The sequence below is a fragment of the Opisthocomus hoazin genome, chromosome 7 (assembly GCF_030867145.1).
Source record: "Opisthocomus hoazin isolate bOpiHoa1 chromosome 7, bOpiHoa1.hap1, whole genome shotgun sequence".
Classification (NCBI taxonomy): Eukaryota; Metazoa; Chordata; class Aves; order Opisthocomiformes; family Opisthocomidae; genus Opisthocomus; species Opisthocomus hoazin.
The window spans coordinates 17,868,227-17,887,473 of NC_134420.1; the positions used below are offsets into that span (position 1 = coordinate 17,868,227).

Genomic DNA, 19,247 nt, shown 5'->3' on the forward strand with positions numbered 1-19,247 from the left:
TCATCCCTCGATAAGAAGTGTGAAGTCCTGTGTTCTTTGTTTCGCTGGACTGCAGATCTGTTGTGTTCAATCTGCAGATAAAGCAACGTGTTTGGTTTTGTGATTTGCATCAGGGAATGGGGTCGGGATCTTAACTGCAACTCAGCTTAGGAGCTGTGAGCTGACCTAGACTTTTGCTTACTGTGCAGTGTCATTGCTCATAAAAGCTCTGCGAAGCCCAGCAAGTCTCAGTGACACTGAGGAGGTGCCGTTTCTTCTTACTTCAGTTATAACTGAAATAAACTAAATGGCAATTTGGCGTATTGTGTGTGGAGTGGGGTGGCTTCCAGCCTATCAGGTGTTGTGTTTCATGTAAACTTTTGATGAGTAAAAGCTGAAGTAAACAAGATTTCACTTGAATAGATCTACAAAATATAATTTTTCTGGGTACAAATTTTCTTAATGGCAATAGGATTGAGAGCTCAGGGGACTATCTTAAACTCACTTGTGGGAGATATCTCAATGTACTTTTATGCAAGTCAGCAGATTTAGGTAAAAATTTTGTAGAAGATGATGCTTCATGTAAGTTACTTACCTCTTTCTTTTACTGCTTGGAGTTTTGTTGCATGCTCAGACATCCTGATCTTGCCAGGGATATCCATATCCTTTTGACAGTATAATAATTTAGTAGCACTCTATATTATTTGAGGACAATGATATAGTAAATAATAATAAATAAGAAGTTAGAATTGTATCAGCATATGTTGATGTTCCTTCATGCCACAATGACATTCATCACAGTGTTAACTTTACACAGCAAGGTAAATTAAAACAGTAAGGGAAAGCATAACTAAGTACCTTTTTATTATGAGCATGAAAGCTGTGGAAGGAGCTAGAAAAACATAGGGCCTGTGTCAGCGCTGCAGACATTTGACCAGCTAGTCTTGTTGATTTCTGAGCTTTGGCTGATGTCGGGTGTCGGCAAAATCCTTTAGCCTAGTGTGGTTAAATTGGCAGAAGTTTACTTCTTACTGGTAGAACGCACTTTGAGTGGTGAGAGCTGGAATACAGTGGTTCAACAAAAATACAGCTTTAATGGCAGAAACTGCAGTAGCATGAAGGATGTTGATGGCTTCACTGCCAAATGGTCACAGTGTGGCCTGCAGGGCCTTCATTACTCGCAAGACTTTACCTGGCTGGAAGAGAGGCTAGTAGAAAGGTTTGCATGTAAGTTGCTAACTGCTGGGTGGCATACTAATAGCAAATATCTCAACAGCGGCTATCTCTAACCAATTCTTCCTCTCTATTTTACTCTGTTTCTCCTGCAGGGCTTGTGAAGTTGGGGGTTCATTGTGTCACATGTCAGAAGGTCGCGATAAAAATTGTCAACAGAGAGAAGCTCAGCGAGTCGGTGCTAATGAAGGTAATTTTCTAATGGGAGATTTAAAAAATAAGTTCTTGACTGTGTCTTGTGTTCCATGCAAAATTAATATCTTTAATTACGTATAACAAACATCCCTGTCAGTACTAGGATTATGCAGAGCATAATAACAATAATTTAGTTATGGAGGAGGCTAGGGCAGCTGAAATTAAATGGGAGTATACCTCTGCTTTGTGAACAAAATAAACGATCAGCTGCAGAGTTGTTGCTTCTCTGCTGGGGCAGATGTGAGTTGGGCAATTGACTTCTACCACTGTGGCAGTACATAATAGTTGCGATACATTGCAGACTGAGGTGTATAAATGTCAGGAGGAAGAGATTTAAGAGAGGCTAGTAAATCTGTTGTTTGAATACTCCTACTGCTTGCTCTGCTGCATGGCTTTGTTATGATCTGACGTGCCAAAGTCTGTGACTGTTTAAAACTGTTGTAATTCTGTTAACAATCCACAGAGCTGTGCCACTGGAAACCATCAAAGTGTCTGTCCCAATGGTCCCAATGACTGTAGTGTTTAGAAGAGCTTAATTAATTTTTTACCTAGCCTTGTGATACCTGTCACCTTACATGAATGTCATTGATGGATCTTGGAAACCTAAAACCAAAATAAATACATGCATATAAGTTTATTCATGTGATTTGGTGACTAGAAAGGCTAAATTCAGCTTGATGAGAGGGAGCACAACTGTGCTGCAATCAACAGAATTCCATCAAGCTGTCCCCTGCAAATGACACAGACAGGTCTACATGCAATGTAAAGCATTTCATTGAGGTAACTTCCCTATAAGCACATGGAGCATATATCTTTACACTGATGTTTCTTGCATGTCCTTCTCTGTCAGCTGTTTTCCAGCACACGTAAGTATAGCAACCTTACTAGGAGCAGAAAGAAAATGGAGATTAAAGGAATATGCAATCAGTGAATGTTACGCATACAATGTAAGTTGATTTTTTTCAGAGAAGGACTCTTGAAGTTTATAATCAATTGTAATGTGTTCAAACTTACCTTGCTGGAATTTCTTTGAAGTATTCCCTCTCCTGCAGTACTGTGGATTCTAATGTAGACCAAAAGTTAGAAAGTGAAATAGGTAAGAGAACTGCAGCTTTAAAGGGAGATTCGGTGGATGAATGGAACACAACGAAAGCAAAAAAAGTCGTAAATGGTAAAAGCTGAATGAGACTCTGAACACTTTGAATTTCCAGAGTAATGTAGTGGGAATATTTTTAAAAAAAACATCAGCATTTTGTTTGCTGAAAGACACTGTCTGGTATCTGTATAAAACATTTTATTTACCTCATTGATTTTCAGATTCGGAGGCAAATCATTTAGCATAGCAAAGTGATCTCTCTGCTGTAGTTGTGTTGTGTTACCTCTGGTGTAGTATGAAATCTGAGTAGTGAAACGGTGTGTTAGGCCCTTGTTTACTGAGCGGCACGCTGAAGCATGCTATGTTTTCAGTAAGATTGTACAGCATCTTTCTCAGGAAGAAACCACACGATGTATCATGATTCTCATTTTCAGACCATTCTTGATGAGATTTTCTCTTTCAGGGATTCTGTTCTCTGTGCTCAGGAGGTTGGAACAACAGATGGGATTGAAATTGTTTGCCCAGTTCTTACATAAACTCAGTAAACAGATGTCTTTTCAGGAATACCCTGTATGTGATGGTCACAGACAAGGCCCGAGACTTCTAAGTGAATTTGGAATTGACTGTACTGTTAGCCAGCTTAATCCAGCCTGGCTGAGGGGGAAAATGCTTGCAGCTTTCGGGAATCCTAGTGTGACCATTGCCAAGCATCCAGCTGACAGCTTTCTGCATGGAGTCAGCAGCCACAGGGAAACAGCCAACAGTGAAGCCAAGCCATGGTGCTGTGGTGGCATTCCGACTTTGCAAATCTTCCCACTAGCTTATCGGTTCCAGTGACTCTTTGCCAGTGGGCTGTGCAGAACAGTCCCTGGAGCCAAATGATTCAAGACCACAGCTACTCTCCCAGGCCAGGCCCAGATTGATGGATTTTGCTTTAATCCATCCTTGGACAGAAAAACTGGATCTGACATACGCACACCTGCCGCATGAAGCTGTTACACTGCACTTCTGTGGCCATTTATCCTAGAGCATAAGGAAGAAGTCTGCGTGAGATCCTTTCAACATCGAAAATGACAGGCACAAGCATATACAGTAGGCTGCTTTCTCTGCCATCATTATTCTGTTTTGACTTTCTTCTTAGCCTTCATTTCTCCAGTGTTTTAGCAGTGTTTTATTCTGTATGTTCAGGGAACTGTCCCTTCTGTCTGCAGCTGCGCTTCATCTGAGCTGTGCAGAATTGAGAGGCATTTGGTAAAATGCTTTCTAATCATAACGTCATAGTATCGATATTTCTGGAGAGAAGAATTTGGAATTGAAGCAGCTGGTCTCAATTAGCAGAACTGCTGCTATGGAGATGATACATGGGCAAGCACGATGTAGCGCAAGCTGCAGTAAATGTATCATCCAAGCGCTTGCTGCCCTGTCAAAGGACAGGGCTGCTCAGTGCACGTGCCACCCTTTTGCTTTGTCATGCCCTTACTCGCTAAACACAGGCTGGGGAGCAGGGTTCCTTTCCCAGCTCCAGCTTGGGACTGTTTGGGAGCGTGGTTTTGGGGTAAAGCTACAAATGTAATTTCACAGATGAGAGCGGAAGGGCTGGTTCTATTCTCACTCCTGCTTTCACACAACTCGTAAAAGGTTCAGCTGGGTTTCTTCAACTGCACTGTAGTAGCCCCCGCTGATGTGGAGACCTGCCCCCCTCTAGCTTGCTGTAGTACAAATCGGCAGAAAGATTTCAGAAAGGAGTGCATTATAGGGAACATCTTGAGATTGAAATAGGGTTCATTAATTTCCCTCAATTACTTCTGGATCGTTGAGAGGGAAATTAGGCCCAAAATACAAGAGCTGAATGTGTCCATACAGCAGGAAGCTTTCCTGAACAGGCAGGTTCACTGTTGATGGTTGCATTTTCCATACCAGCACAAGTGTTTGGATTTTATAACTTCAGAATATAAAGGTTAAAGCAAATCTTTCCTCTGATGTGGCACAAGTTTGTTTGGAAACATTGAGGCGTCTCGTGAGACATCCTCAGAAGAGTCCTTTCTTCTTATCCACCTCACCAGTTCTCTTCCACTGTTTCCTTCCCAAGAATAAACAACAACAAAACAGCTACTCTTTTGGTGATCCATCAGACGAAATACTCCTTGGACAGACAGTGGTAGTAGAAGCAATGGGAACATAAAGGGTGAAGAGCAAGAAGGGGACAGCTGGCCTTGGACTAATTGCTTGAACGCGCAGGCATCCTGAGAAAGCCACAGATGTCCCAAGCTTGATGACTGGAGCCCGGAGCTCCATATGTGTGCTTTGTGTGTGTATACCTTTTGTTTGTCCTCCAGTGCTGGCCTTGAAGCAAGGCAGGTATTTCCAGGGTGGGGGATGGGAAGAGACACAGTTCCTTCCATGTTTCTCTTGTGAAGCTGGATTGAAACGTGGGTGGTGGGTTTGGGGAAGGTTGTTTGGTTTTAGTGCCTTGTGGTGCTAATTAGCTGTGCTTCCTAAAAACTCTGCAAAGGGGTAGTGTGTGGTCTTAAGCAGGGAGGATCATGCAACGATCAGTCAGAGATCACCAATTGTCTGAAATAATTGAGTGGAGGGATAGGTATCAGGATGGAGTGTCAGCCTCTTGGAACTGCCAAGATAACTTAAGAAAGCATACTTCTAAATAGGCACTGCTTTGCATGGTCTCTTTGTCATCTCTTGCGTCTTCCTGAGCTTCTGTTTCAGTAGCTACGTGTCTTACTTTGAATCTTTCCTTCCTCCTCCATTTTCTTTCAACTGTTATTTTGCCCCATTTTAATTTCTTTCATTCTGCTTTTCTCTGCCACTCTGTGATTTCTTCCTTTTTTTCCCTGTCTTTTCCCCTTTTGTTAGAGAAAGTCATATAATAACTGTCATTGTTTTTTGCAAAAACTGCTGAAATGCAGCACCTCTGATTGAGCTGCCCGTTCTTCAAGGAAAAAGGTTAGAAATTGGACACAATTCAGAAAGTATCTGAGAGAGTAAGTAAACAATCAGAGCTCGTGTTTTATGAGAGACTCAAGGGACTAACAGAAGAGAAGGCTCTAGGGAAACGTTATTGCGGCCTTCCAGTACCTGAAGGAAGCCTACAAGAAAGCTAGAGAGGGACTTTTTGCAAGGGCATGTAGCGATAGCACAAGGGGTAATGGCTTTAAACTAGAAGAGGGTAGATTTAGAACTAGATACAAGAAAGAAAGTCTTTACTATGAGGGTGGTGAGGCACTGGAACAGGTTGCCTAGAGAAGCTGTGGATGCCTCATCCCTGGAAGTGTTCAGGGCTGGGCTGGATGGGGCTTTGAGCAACCTGCTCTCGTGGAAGGTGTCCCTGCCCATGGTGGGGGGGCTTGGAACTGTGTATTCTATAAGGTCCCTTCCAACCCAAACCATTCTATGATTCTATGACTCAGTCTACCTAGTTTATTAAAGAGAATGTTAAGACATAACTTAAGCGTGGTCTGTAAATACTGATAAGGAGGATAGGCATTTGGTAATAAAGTATATTACAGTCTTGGGGGCAAAAAACTTATTGGAAACTAATAGTTGTAAGCTGTAGGTAGACAGATTAAATGTGGAAATAATAGGCCTATTTGACCACTGGATGAAGTTACTAATTGGAACAAGCCACCTGAAGCTCTGGTAAGTTTTTCCCCTGAAAGACTGTTACACTTCATCTTAAACTGCTGTGTGTTTTCTTAAAACCTAAATCCTAGTTTAGCTTCAGCTGCTGGACTTGCAGCAGGAAGTATTTGAAGATGGTTTCCTGATCCATGTTATGCATTAGCTCTGACTAGATCAATGCAGCAGCCTCTCTGGCCTTAAAATCCATGGAGCTGTGAATTTCTAATCACACACTTGAAATCTGTAAAAAGTCACTTATCTCTGTCTGGAGCACAAAGAGAGAGAGGCGCTTGTGCAAAGTATCTGAAGAAGCAGAAATTTAGGCTGCCCCAAGCAAAGTTAAAGAAGGGAATACTTGAGAGCAGCATCTTCGCTTTGGAATACTTCATTTTCAGACTTTTCCAACAAAAGACTATGATACTGGCTGACCTAGCTGTCCTCAGCTGCTGACTGGAGGCCTGGTCTACAGAAGTCATTAACAGCATATCAGAACGGTGTCAGGGAGAAGTTAAATCTGACAGAGACAGAAACAGACTGAAGAGTGTAACTTGGTTCAAATTCAGCTTTGATCATAACAAGGGCAGTTTTCCTGACATTAGCAAAGCCAAACTCACCAGCACCAAACCTGAATTTCACCAAATCAGAATTTTTTCTTAATTTATTCAGTAGTAGGCAAATTGTTTTCCTTCTGCAGTATTTGGGAGTTTTGGTGTTGATTGCAGTGGAAATGGTGTTAAGCTGCTGCTGAATTCCAGTGAATATGTCTACCATTGGGCACAAATGAACAAAGAAGTGAGACCGTATGATTTCACCAGTGAAATATGTTTAGATTAATCTAGGATACTGGCACATGAGATTTTGGAGATGGTCATATTAAAAATAGCAACTAGGAGGGAAAGCATTTCCCTTCATTAAACAGAAGTCCCACAGAAAATGTTTTCAAGCACTCATCAAACTTTCCAGGTGTTTTGGTTTCGGCTGCCGCCGGCAACAAAAGCACCACGCGGCCGCCCCTCCCCCCGCCGGGGTGCTGAGGAGAATGGAAAGAAAGAGGCAGAAACTGGTGGGTCGGGATAAGGGCAGTTTAACAGAACAGCAAACAGAGGGAACAGTAACAACAACGATACAGATAAGGAGAAAACACGACAAAAACAGACCCGCTCTCTCGGACCGCACCAGCGCCGCACGCTCCCGAGCTGCGAGTGAGTTCCCGCTGCCCCGCCCCCCCCCCCGAACCCAGCGTGACGTCACATGGTATGGAATACCCGGCTCTGTTTGGCCAGGTGGGGTCAGCCCCCACCCCCCGGCTGTGCCCCTTCCTGCAGTCTGGTGAAAATTAACCCTGTCCTGGCCAAACCCAGGACACCAGGACATCCTGATTAAGAAATACTGTGCTAACTTGCTGGTACTCATCTATTATTCTTCTGATTGATTGGCGTATTGCTGCAAGAGGAGAATAACCTAGAGGACCTTGTATTCATGGCAGAAAGAAGATGAAAGAATAAAGGAAATTAAATCTCCCCCAAATATATACGTACTCTCTGATACTCGTGTTTTTATTTGCTGTTGAACATGCAGATTACAGTGTACAAATGAGTATGTTCACACTTACATGGATTGTCCCTTGCACATTCACTGCAAGTGCTTGTTAAAAACACACACTCTAACCCTCATTGTGGCTTGTCTTTAACCTGGAGAATTACCGCACGCTAGTCTGCTTTTGGTACTGGAAGAGAGCAGATTAGAAGTGTGTGCATGTCTGTGTGTATGTTTGACAGTGTGTAGGTGGTGAACAAACTGCAGTAATGATTGGCACTCATCAAAGACCACGAGTACACAAACACACACTCACCCCTCACCTCTGTGACCCTAGTTTGTATTCCAGTAGCAACCCAGTTAGCACAGCACAGCTTCATGTGTACTAGTCTCTCTTCTGAGTTCAAAGAGGTAAAAAAGCACCTTGCAATATGAAAAACATGGGGAAAATATAAGGGGCTGCTTTTTTCCCTGGCTCCCTTCTGCTATAGGGAGTTTGGGAGTAGGGATCTGTTACTGAATGCGTAATACAGAGTGTTTAGTTTTAAACTGGAGCTTGTGGGGAGCATTGAAAGCCTGTTCACTTGTCGTCTGTTTGAGCAGTTAAACAAGTTGAGTAATTGTGTTTTGCTTTAAAGAATCACTCTCTGCCTCCACTTTCCACCACACCCACAAGGAACACAGTTTGAGGTATTCTTAAAGAAGGAAATTGAAGCGGAATCATGAGCACATGATGTACCTGTCTGAGGCACAAACCTGTGAAGAGTGCACGGTGCCTTTTGCTTTCTAAAGTTAGTATGATCAATTGAGGCATTTGGGCAAGCTGTAAAAATAATTTGCCCTATTTTTTCCACCCTACTTTTAATTCCACAGACTTGTATTGCAGCAGTCTGGCTTGAACCTCTGTTGTACCAAACATAATCTACCCACAGCCCTGTGTGCGCAAACACGTAGACACAGTCAGTGTACTGTCCTCGTGCACTGCCTTGGTCATACAGCAATAAAGGTACCTCTTGAGCCCCAGCTAGAGTTAGTTGAAGTTCAAGAATGCTTTTGCCATTCATTTCACTTGATCATAACCATAATGCCTGTATAGGGAAATAACTACTCCCAGAAATGAGATGTCTAAATGTGCTCTGCCATCCAGTCCTCATCCACCTGTGAAGCTGCTGTCAATAATTAGCTTGTAAAAACCCTTTCTGTTCAGCTTTCTCTTGAACTGTTTCCACTGTGATTGCACCATGCTTGCATTTGAGGTGAGATGGACCATAGTTTGACTTCACGTTGCTTTCTCTACCAAAGCTTCTGGGAATTCTTTTCTTCCTTTGCCAAAGCTTAGTTTTATCAAAAGATACTGATTCACTAAAATGTTTTCTCTGAAATAATAACTTTGGCTCAGTGAGCTCCCTATATATCAAAGACTAGGTTTCTTTTGAACCCTCTCTGGATTCGTAGCAGGCTGTTAAGGAGTCCTGCTTGCCATCTCCAAAGCAGAGACTCTGAAAGCCCTGCCTCTGCAGGGACTCCCACCATCTCTGAGCTCTAGGTTATCAAGCCAAGATGTAGGAAGCATTGACACAGGCTCCAAGAGTCCACAGCTGTGGGGCAGACCCAGCATCCCCAGCTAGAGAGATGTGACCCTACAGAGCCTTGCTATGTGGTGGAGTGGGAGAAAGCACCGGGATCCGCAGCTGTTGTCAGGCTTGATGCTCAGTTTCCTGGGGAGGACAACCAGTAGGATTTACCCTGAAAGGCAACGGGAACCCCAGGTGAAGGTTAGTTCCAGGCTCAGTCTTGTAGAATTGGAGTGTGGAGTGTGAAAATCTTGAGACGGGCAACCAAAATCTGTAACCCGTGGTCAGGTCCCAGGAAATACTTCCAGAATTTCTGGCTGGCTGGACACGCAGTTGGTCCGGGAACCTGAAGCTTTGGTCTGAGAACCTGAAGCTTCAGACTCCCCCAGCCTGGATGGTCTCTGTAGCAGAGGCACCTGGAGCTGTTGTCTCTGTTAACTCCAGATGTAAAGTCTGGTGAGACTGTTTTTTTCAATCTGGAGCTGCAGGCTCTTTGGTGCATGCAAAACTTTACTTCTATTTTATTCCTGACTCGTTGAATGTTGATGAAAAATGCTAGAAAGCATTGGATTTTGATCTGACTTAAGCTAAAACATCTTTTAATTGACTTTCTCTAACAGTACTTCAACCAGCTCTGTTCTGTAGTTAACTAATCAGTCTGAAAAGGTGCAGGATGAAACCTATCCCAATCTGCAGAGAGTAGAGGATGCCTCAGGAGAGGGTTCTGGTTGAGCCATAGGTAGAATTGGTCATAATTACAGATAGGAAATGCATTTTAGATTATGGATAAAATCACTTCTCAAATCTTTTAATCAGGAAAGGATTTAGGAGGGCATGTTTTCTGACCTGAACTACAGAGACACATTTTGAAGTTACACAGCTCGTTGTAAAAAAGTAGTTTTCTTTGCTCACACAGTTTCTTGCTGGACTGAGAGCAAAACTCAGAGTGAAACTTAGATGCAGTCAGCAATGTGAATGCAATATTGGCTGAACCATTTAAAACCCATATCTATAAGCACCAGAGCAACAGTACAGGATTTTATAAATAATTCCTCACCCTAACCCCAAGCTGGAGTTGAATGAGTGTGCATTATGCCAGGATGTATTCTGGTGTTTTTAGAGACTGTTATATCTTTTTTTTCATGATTCTGCCATGCCAGTGTTTGCTCGGTGTCATTGCAAAAGCTTGTAAACAGTTTAGGAGGAGAAAGATGCTGGGATCTCAGCACTGCAACACAGCATGTGCTTTGCAGGCTGATTTCATTAAGGACCCAGGGTGACTTGGCAAGGGTAGTTTAGGTTGTTCTACATTTTCTTTTTTGTCTTAAACTCTTATTTTGTGGGTTGCAGATGAAAAGACTTCTGACTCCATTTTGCATTGGTTTATATTTCACATTCCAGAATCTTGTCTGGAAACCTTTGAACTCTTTTTCCTTTCCTCCTGGAAAGAGGACCAGCATTACATCACAAGAGCTGTAGCAGTAATGGGACAGCAATCCTGAAGTAGATTGACTGAGACCAGGATTGGCTCACGTATTTGACCCTGCATCTATCATGTAGGATAAGCACCATAAACATCAATATACTTATCCATCCCAATTGAGGGACGTAGTCCATCCCTGTATATAGCAGGCAAGCCATTTGAGTGAAGACTTTGTTCAAAGATTATCTTAATTTTGTGCTGAAACAGAGGGGTGGTGCCTTGTACACTAGCACTACCTTTCTGTTAAGAAGGATTTCTTAGCCCCATATAGCTTATGGGTTTCCCAGTTCAGACAAAATGTGTTACCTGATGGATATTAACTAGTACAATGGAGAGCCAAGGGCTGGCATTGAACTGTCAGTTAGGGGATGCAGGCTCTTTCTGTTTGTTTTTCATTCTTCTGTCTAACATGAACATTTTGCTGATTATTTGTTAAGTGTAAACCAGGCCTCACTCAGCCTATCCCTGCAGTTTGTGCTATTAAGTATTTGGCACAAATTTAGGAAAAATCTGGCAAGGCTTGATCCCAGTGCAATTAACTGTGAGTTCCAAAGCTGTCAGGTGGAGCTGGATACAATACGCTGTGGGTTTGGTTTGCTGCTGTGAGAGCAGGTTGATCTCTCCTAGTGGTAAGATTTTAGGTATTTGGGCATTTCCTCTTTTACCAGGTGCTATCTTTGAACTTGCTGACTGGCATCCCGAGATACTGAATCCATGGTTAGTATGTCTTTAATATGCTGGTCTGTTCATAAAGAGCGCTCCCATAGCAGTAAACCATTGTTTGCATTCCCCTGCTGTCCTCCTGTGGATGCACACACCATGCATGGAGTACACTCCAGATTTTTAATTCAGAATGGTTTTTCTTGTCCAACTCCAGGAGAATCTTTCAGGTGCACTAATACTGAGAGAGCTCAAGCCCATGCTCTAGTGGTCCAGCTACCACGCAGTGACAAAACTGCAGTCATGGTGTGGTTGATTTTGCTCTGATGTGGGAGAAACAATCACTGCTTTGTCAGAACACCAGATATTATTGAACCTTGTGGTGTAATATAATATGGTATGCTCTGCAGCTGCATGGGGAGGTAGCAGCAATGGCTTTATGCTGTGAGGGATAGTGGAGATGTTACCTTAGTTCTCTACAAACCATAGGAGAGGAGAGACTGAGTTTAATCTTGAACTTTTGCATCTGTGGCAGTCTCTCCATGTGTAACAATTACTCACTATCATCTCTTTTGTGTTATCACACACTGCCCGTGGTGGAAATAGCGACTTTTGAAAGTGGAATTCTGGGTGCAGGTTAGCTTTTTCAAGAATGCTCTGTGAAAACTCAGGCAACAAAAATCATTGTCCTTTCTGGAAATTTGGGACTGATGCTCCAGATTATGCTAAAATTAACACATTCAAAGTCTTGTTTTAGAACATTTTGGTAAGGCAGGGGTGAACAGCTGTCAATGCTCGAGAAGAAGGATCTGGCGTAAGAAACATGATCACTTGTTCCTGTTCCTGGCATATACCACAGGCAGAAACATTCTTACACCACTTGCTGCTCTCACAGCCAGTAACTCCTCTTCTGTACATTCAGTAGGAAAGTGGTGAGGAAATGTCACTGGTGCAAGGTGTAACACAACAGAGTGCAGATCTGTAGTTCTTCCTACTTTTAAGTTTCCTGTTGCTCCAGGATCCAGAAACATTCTTTATCTCAGATGCAGGCCTAACTACAGGAAATAAATAATAGAAACGTGTATAAACAGGACAGCAACACCTAGTTTCATCTCAAGTCTGTTCATGAGGAATGCTCCTGTCGTTTAATTGAGTATGTATTTTAGCTTCTTCCTCCAGTTCCTAATAGCTTGTTGTAGCCTTCTGTACAGCTCTGTATAACGAAGTAACTAAGGGTAGAAGACCTAAAATGAAGAAAAGTCACCAGAATATGCAAAAACTGTCATAACAAACATACCAGGAGATGGGGATTTTGTTACTAGTTTTCCCCATAGCACCTGAAGCAGATTTTCAACAGCTGTGATACACACATCTAGCTGTCCTGTAAGAATTGCTAATGGATTACATTTTATGGTGTTCTGCAAGTCTGGTCACACTATCTGTCAGGAATCTGTCACTGTGGATCGTTGTAATAGGCTTGAATTTACTATTGCTCCATCGGCAAAAATCTGGTGTGCATATCTAGATTCATGTGTGTGGAGATGGTCCAGCAGAAAGAACTTGTCATAGAGTCAGAATAATTTGCCCCAGCTGTGAAATACTTTAGCATAAAGTTATTTTTTAGAGATTTTTCTTCTTATATTTCCTTCCTAATACCCTAAAATAAATCCCCTCAGTCTAATGTTCTTATTGCTTTTCTTTGATTGGTTTCATCTCTTCACTCCTGCTCTCTCAGCTGTCCCTGAATTTCCTTCCTAAATCCCTTCTGTCCTTTGCTAACCTCCTGTTGTCCCTCACCGTCCACTGCAGCACTTTCAAAGCAGAAAGGAAAGAGGCACACAGTAAGAGAGTGCATATTATCCTCTAGGTATTACATATTCATTTTATCCTCATTTCCACCTCTTAAATCAATCCCTGATTTATCAAATCACAGGCCCTGGTTCTCATGAGGGACTTCAACCACCCTGACATCAGCTGGGAAGACCATACAGCTAGGCAGGCGCAATCCAGGAGGTTCCTACAGAGCATCGATGATAACTTTCTGATGCAAGTAGTGGAGGAACCAACAAGGAAAGGCGCTCTGCTGGACCTTGTATTAACAAACAAGGAGGGACTGGTGGAGGATGTGAAGGTTGGAGGTAGACTCGGCTGCAGTGACCATGAAATGGTCGAGTTCAGGATCCTGCGTGGAGGAAGCAGGGCGATAAGCAGGATCACAACCTTGGACCTCAGGAGGGCTAACTTTGCCCTCTTCAAGGAGCTACTGGGTGGAACCCCTTGGGCCAGGGCTCTTGAAGGCAGGGGGGTCCAAGACTGCTGGTCACTCTTTAAACGTCACTTCCTCCATGCTCAGGAGCGGTGCATCCCCCTGAGAAAGAAATCGAGCAAAGGAGGCAGGAGACCTGCATGGTTAAACAAGGAGCTTCTAGCGGAGATCAGGCGGAAGAGAAAGGTCCATGGAATGTGGAAAGAGGGGCAGGCCACTTGGGAAGAGTACAGGAGTGTGGTCAGAGCGTGCAGGGATGCGACAAGGAAGGCCAAAGCCCACCTGGAATTGAAGCTGGCAAGGGATGTCAAAAACAACAAGGAGGGCTTCTTCAACTACATCAGCAGCAAAAGGAAGGCTAGGGACAATGTGGGGCCGCTGCTGAATGAGGCACGTGTCCTGGTGACAGAGGATGCAGAGAAGGCAGAGCTACTGAATGCCTTCTTTGCTTCAGTCTTCAGTGCTAATACTGGCCCTCAGGAATCCCAGGCCCCGGAGGTAAGAGAGGAAGCCTGCAGAGACGATGACTTTCCCTTGGTCGAGGAGGACTGTGTGAGGGATCGCTTAAGCGATCTGGACGTCCACAAATCCATGGGCCTCGATGGAATGCACCCATGAGTGCTGAGGGAGCTGGCGGATGTCATTGCTGAGCCACTCTCCATCATCTTTGAGAGGTCCTGGAGGACAGGAGAGGTGCCCGAGGACTGGAGAAAGGCCAATGTCACTCCAATCTTCAAAAAGGGCAAGAAGGAAGACCCAGGGAACTACAGCCCGGTCAGCCTCACCTCCATCCCATGAAAGGTGATGGAGCAGCTTATCCTGGAGGTCATCAGCAAGCAAGTGGAGGAAAAAAAGGTTATCGGGAGTAGTCAGCATGGATTCACCAAGGGGAAATCATGCCTGACCAATCTGATAGCTTTCTACGATGGCATGACTGGCTGGGTAGATGAAGGGAGAGCCGTGGATGTTGTCTACCTAGACTTCAGCAAGGCTTTCGACACAGTCTCCCATGATATCCTCCTAGGGAAGCTGAGGAAGTATGGGCTGGATGAATGGACAGTGAGGTGGATTGAGAACTGGCTGAATGGCAGAACTCAGAGGGTTGAGTCTAGTTGGAGGCTGGTAACTAGTGGTGTCCCTCAGGGGTCAGTACTGGACCCAGCCTTATTTAACTTCTTCATCAACGACCTGGATGAAGAGTTAGAATGTACCCTCAGCAAGTTTGCTGATGACACCAAACTGGGAGGTGTGGTAGATACACCAGAAGGCTGTGCTGCCATTCAGCGTGACCCGGACAGGCTGGAAAGTAGGGCAGAGAGGAACCTGATGAGGTTCAACAAAGGCAAATGCAGGGTCCTGCACCTGGGGAGGAACAACCTCATGCATCAGTACAGGCTTGGGGTGGACCTGCTGGAGAGCAGCTCTGCGGAGAGGGACCAGGGTGTCCTGGTGGACGACAGGTTAACCATGAGCCAGCAGTGTGCCCTGGCTGCCAAGAAGGCCAATGGCATTCTGGGGTGCATTAAGCAGAGTGTGGCCAGCAGGTCGAGGGAGGTTCTCCTTCCCCTCTACACTGCCCTAGTGAGGCCTCATCTGGAGTACTGTGTCCAGTTCTGGGCTCCCCAGTTCAAGAAAGATGAACAGCTACTGGAGAGAGTCCAGCAGAGGGCTACGAGGATGGTGAGGGGACTGGAACATCTCTCCTACGAGGAGAGGCTGAGGGAACTGGGCTTGTTCAGCCTGAAGAAGAGAAGGCTGCGAGGGGACCTAATATATACTTACAAATATCTGAAGGGTGGGTGTCAGGAGGATGGAGCCAAGCTCTTTTCAGTGGTGCCCAGTGACAGGACAAGGGGCAATGGGCACAAACTGAAGCATAGGAAGTTCCGTCTGAACATGAGGAAGAACTTCTTGCCTCTGAGGGTGACGGAGCACTGGAACAGGCTGCCCAGGGAGGTTGTGGATTCTCCTTCTCTGAAGATATTCAAGACCCACCTGGACAAGGTCCTCTACAGCCTACTGTAGGTGACCCTGCTTCGGCAGGAGGGTTGGACTAGATGACCCACAGAGGTCCCTTCCAACCCCTACCATTCTGTGATTCTGTGATTCTGAGATATTCAAAACCCACCTGGATGAGGGTCCTGTGCAGCCTGCTGTAGGTGACCCTAGTTTGGCTGGGGGGTTGGACCAGATGATCTCCAGTGGTCCCTTGCAACCCCTATAATTCTGTGATTCTGTGATTACACTCCTAGTGACTTAATTAATCCCTAGTGTCTAACCTGAACCCTAGTGCAGATGCGAGGAGAGATTGGCCAGCTATTATGGCTATTGCATTCAGCAATGAAGAAACTTGTGTGAGTCATCAAATAAAGACTTAGAACAATTTAAAAAAATCTATAGGAGTTGGAAGAAAAACTTAATGCCTCAGAGAGCTGTAGAGACAGTACTGAATGCTGCAGCCTCATGGTAGGAACAACCAATCAGTGAAATTAAGACCCATATCAGAAAAATGTAGGCTGAAAAGGGCCATCAGAAACAACACTGGTGAGTAAAATTGTGAATCAACAGACTAGCGTACACAGAATAGGGGTCTCAGCAGGTGGAAATAAACATTACAGCAGTAGCAGGAAGAGGGTTTAGGACTCCTGTTTGAAGGCTGCTTTACTAAGGGGAGTCTGAGGCTTAGGCAGCTTAAAGGAACTCATGCTAATGATTGCATCTCATTTGTGGTTTGAATACCAACAAGAGAGCAACCACATTACCAGGCAAAGGGGGGATGCTTTCTTAGAGCCTGCCTGGAGTCTTGAGAGGAGATCTCAGCGATCTATAGGAGGGAACACTGAAGTAGGATCGTCAATGCACTGGACTAGAATAAAGGACATAATTGTGAATTTCTGTGATTAAAGTGTTAGATACAAATGAAATTTTAAATACAGATAAAGTTCTGTAACTATAGTTTGAGAAACAGCTAGTAGATGATAGATGAAATAATGAACATATTGACATACCTTCAGTGCACGTCTAAAGAGGTCTTAGCTATTTCTCTTTCATTTCTCACTCTCCCAAATTGCTGGTTCTCACAGAGGCTTAACCTCCATCCTCTGATGTCATCTCTCCAGCTGTCCCTTTCATTACAGTTTCTATTTCTCTTCCACTTGATTTCCAGGTGCAGATCCAGTTAGAGATGCTTGGTTGCTGTCCCCTTATTTTTACACATATTTTGAATAACAATAACATTCGTATCATCCTTAATTTCTTCCTCCCCATTGCTGTAACTGTCTGCTACTGCTGCAAATATGTTTTTCTTCTCCTGTTTTGATTCTGGGTCCTCTGCGTACCTCTGTTCACACTGCTCCACAGCCATCCTTCTTTACAGCTACTGTAGTTATAACCCCTCTGGCAGTTCTGCATCCTCAGACCTCAGTTCAACCTTAAGCTGTGGTCTACTAATACCCATATGCCTTAAGAGCTGTTTGTTTACATTTTTTTTAAAAGCTTATGGAACTTAAACAAAACTAGGGTCTATTTTGTGTGCATTCTTAACATGAAATAATATGCCACAAATCCTGCTGTCATGTCTAATGATCTGATGCGAGCTCTGCAACCTTCAGTATGACTGAATACAGAATTTAACACAGCCTGGTTTAAAGAAAATGCTGTTAATGGCCACTCAGAACGATCAGCTCCTTTATTTGCATATGCAGATATGAACTTTCAAAGTTACAGTGTTTCACCCAGTGTATGTCAACAGTTTAAGTATTATTCTTATGATCAGGACTACAATTACCTAGACCCACAGCATACAGTGTAACAGGAGAAGTGAGAGATCTGAGCAGAACAGAAGAATTTGGGGCCTGGCAAAAAGGTTACATCTTGATAGATTTAATGCACATATAAATGTTTAGATATCCTAAGCTTAAAGCCTGTACTTAAACCCTACAGAAATTCTGAAGTGTTTTAGGGTTTTATGGGACAGACAGATTCCTGAGAATATGTTTTAATGAATCAGTTTTGCTTATGAGATTCAGGAGGCTAACGATGTTGCAGTTGAAAGATCAAAGTTGCTCCTATATACATCAGAATGTATTGATGCTGGATGGGAATTTTTAAATTGATTTAGTAGACAATTTAGGACAAATATTTGTTGCCTGGTGAGTAAGTGGCATATGATGTAATTCTGCTAACCATCATGGAAATAACTTTCATTCATTTTCAAGCAAGACTTCCGTGGCTCAAAATATGTATAAAACATACTTGCCTAAGCTCAGAGTTATCATAAGAGGATTCTACTCCTGATGGATTCAGCAGAACTGCAGCTGTTTTCTACAGATCTGAATTTGGCCCTGGAATTTTATTTACACTGTGTCATACCTGAAATAAAGCTTAGAGGCTCCCTGATCCTCTTGCTATGAGAAATAATTTTTACTTACCCATGGGCATTTTTACTGCACCCATTATGTGCATTTTGCAAGGCATAACCTCCTTGTTCTCAAACAGATGATTTGATTTTTGTTCATTTTATTTTTAAGTCATTTCCTGGGAATGGGGGGAATTTCTGTGCATGCAGAACAACTGTTAAAATCCTCATTTTAGCAACATCAAGTGGCTAGTTCAAACGGCTGACCACCCATCTGATTCATCATGCTAAATGTTCTTTGCTTCTGGGCACCTCCCTCTCTGTGCATGCCACAGTGATGTGATAAGAAACACAGAGGTTTCTGTGGGATCTTGATGTCTCACCGAAAGCACCAAGGGGCGTGGACTGCGTGAGTTTGTAAGTCTCTTCCCATAGACTTGGATTCATCCAACAGGTCTACTGGTACAGTGCAGTCACAAAACTGTATACATCAGAAAACCAGAGTAGAACTGGAAGAAGTTTTAACTGATTGTTTGTAACTATGTACGTATGCTTTAGATATTATGCCTTTGAAAAAGCGATATGCAGTTAACATGGACAGTACTTTGACTCTCAAATTATACTGCATTATAAAACATACTCAGCATGTTATACCTGATGCTATCTAGATAGCTTTGGTTCCTGGGGAGAACATGTGGCTGCCTCGTGAAAAGCAAACTTTGTAGGCGGCAAAGATCACATTATTTTATGGGAGGGTCTATTGTCCTTCAGCTGTCCACAGCTGCAAAACCTAAGGCAGCAGGTTTTTCCCCCTTTTATATAGGAACCTGCCTTTAATTCCTCTTTGCTGTTACACACATCGTGAAAAGTCTAGCCCTTGCTTTGGGATGCCCGCTGGCCATCTGCTATGGATAATGAGTAAATATATGCATACAATGCTTTCATCACTACTGTGTTATTTCATTTTTCATTAGGTACAAAATCTGTAAGGACACTACACAGGTACAGACCCATCAAGTCCAGAACATACTAGGCAATTAGTGGATTCCCAGCACTTCCAGGGGATTAGGTCCACAGAATAGGTTAGTTGAAAAGTATATTTATCTTCAAATGATAACTAGAAACCCTAAGGGAAAACAGACTTTGTGGCAGCTGTTTTTCTCCCCTTGACTGCTCTGTTTTCCCTTTGTACTCTAACTCTCTCTTGCCCTCAGTTAACCAGTTCTTGATAC

The 19,247-nt window shown here is 43.5% G+C and overlaps 1 protein-coding gene across 1 annotated transcript in view; it reads left to right on the top strand.

The window, feature by feature from the left end:
* The window catches only part of BRSK2 (BR serine/threonine kinase 2), a 343,747-nt gene that overhangs the window by 174,218 nt on the left and 150,282 nt on the right, over nucleotides 1–19,247 (top strand). Inside the window, 1 exon segment of the mRNA XM_075425697.1 lies at nucleotides 1,308–1,402. Within this exon segment, the coding sequence (XP_075281812.1) occupies nucleotides 1,308–1,402 (95 nt within the window).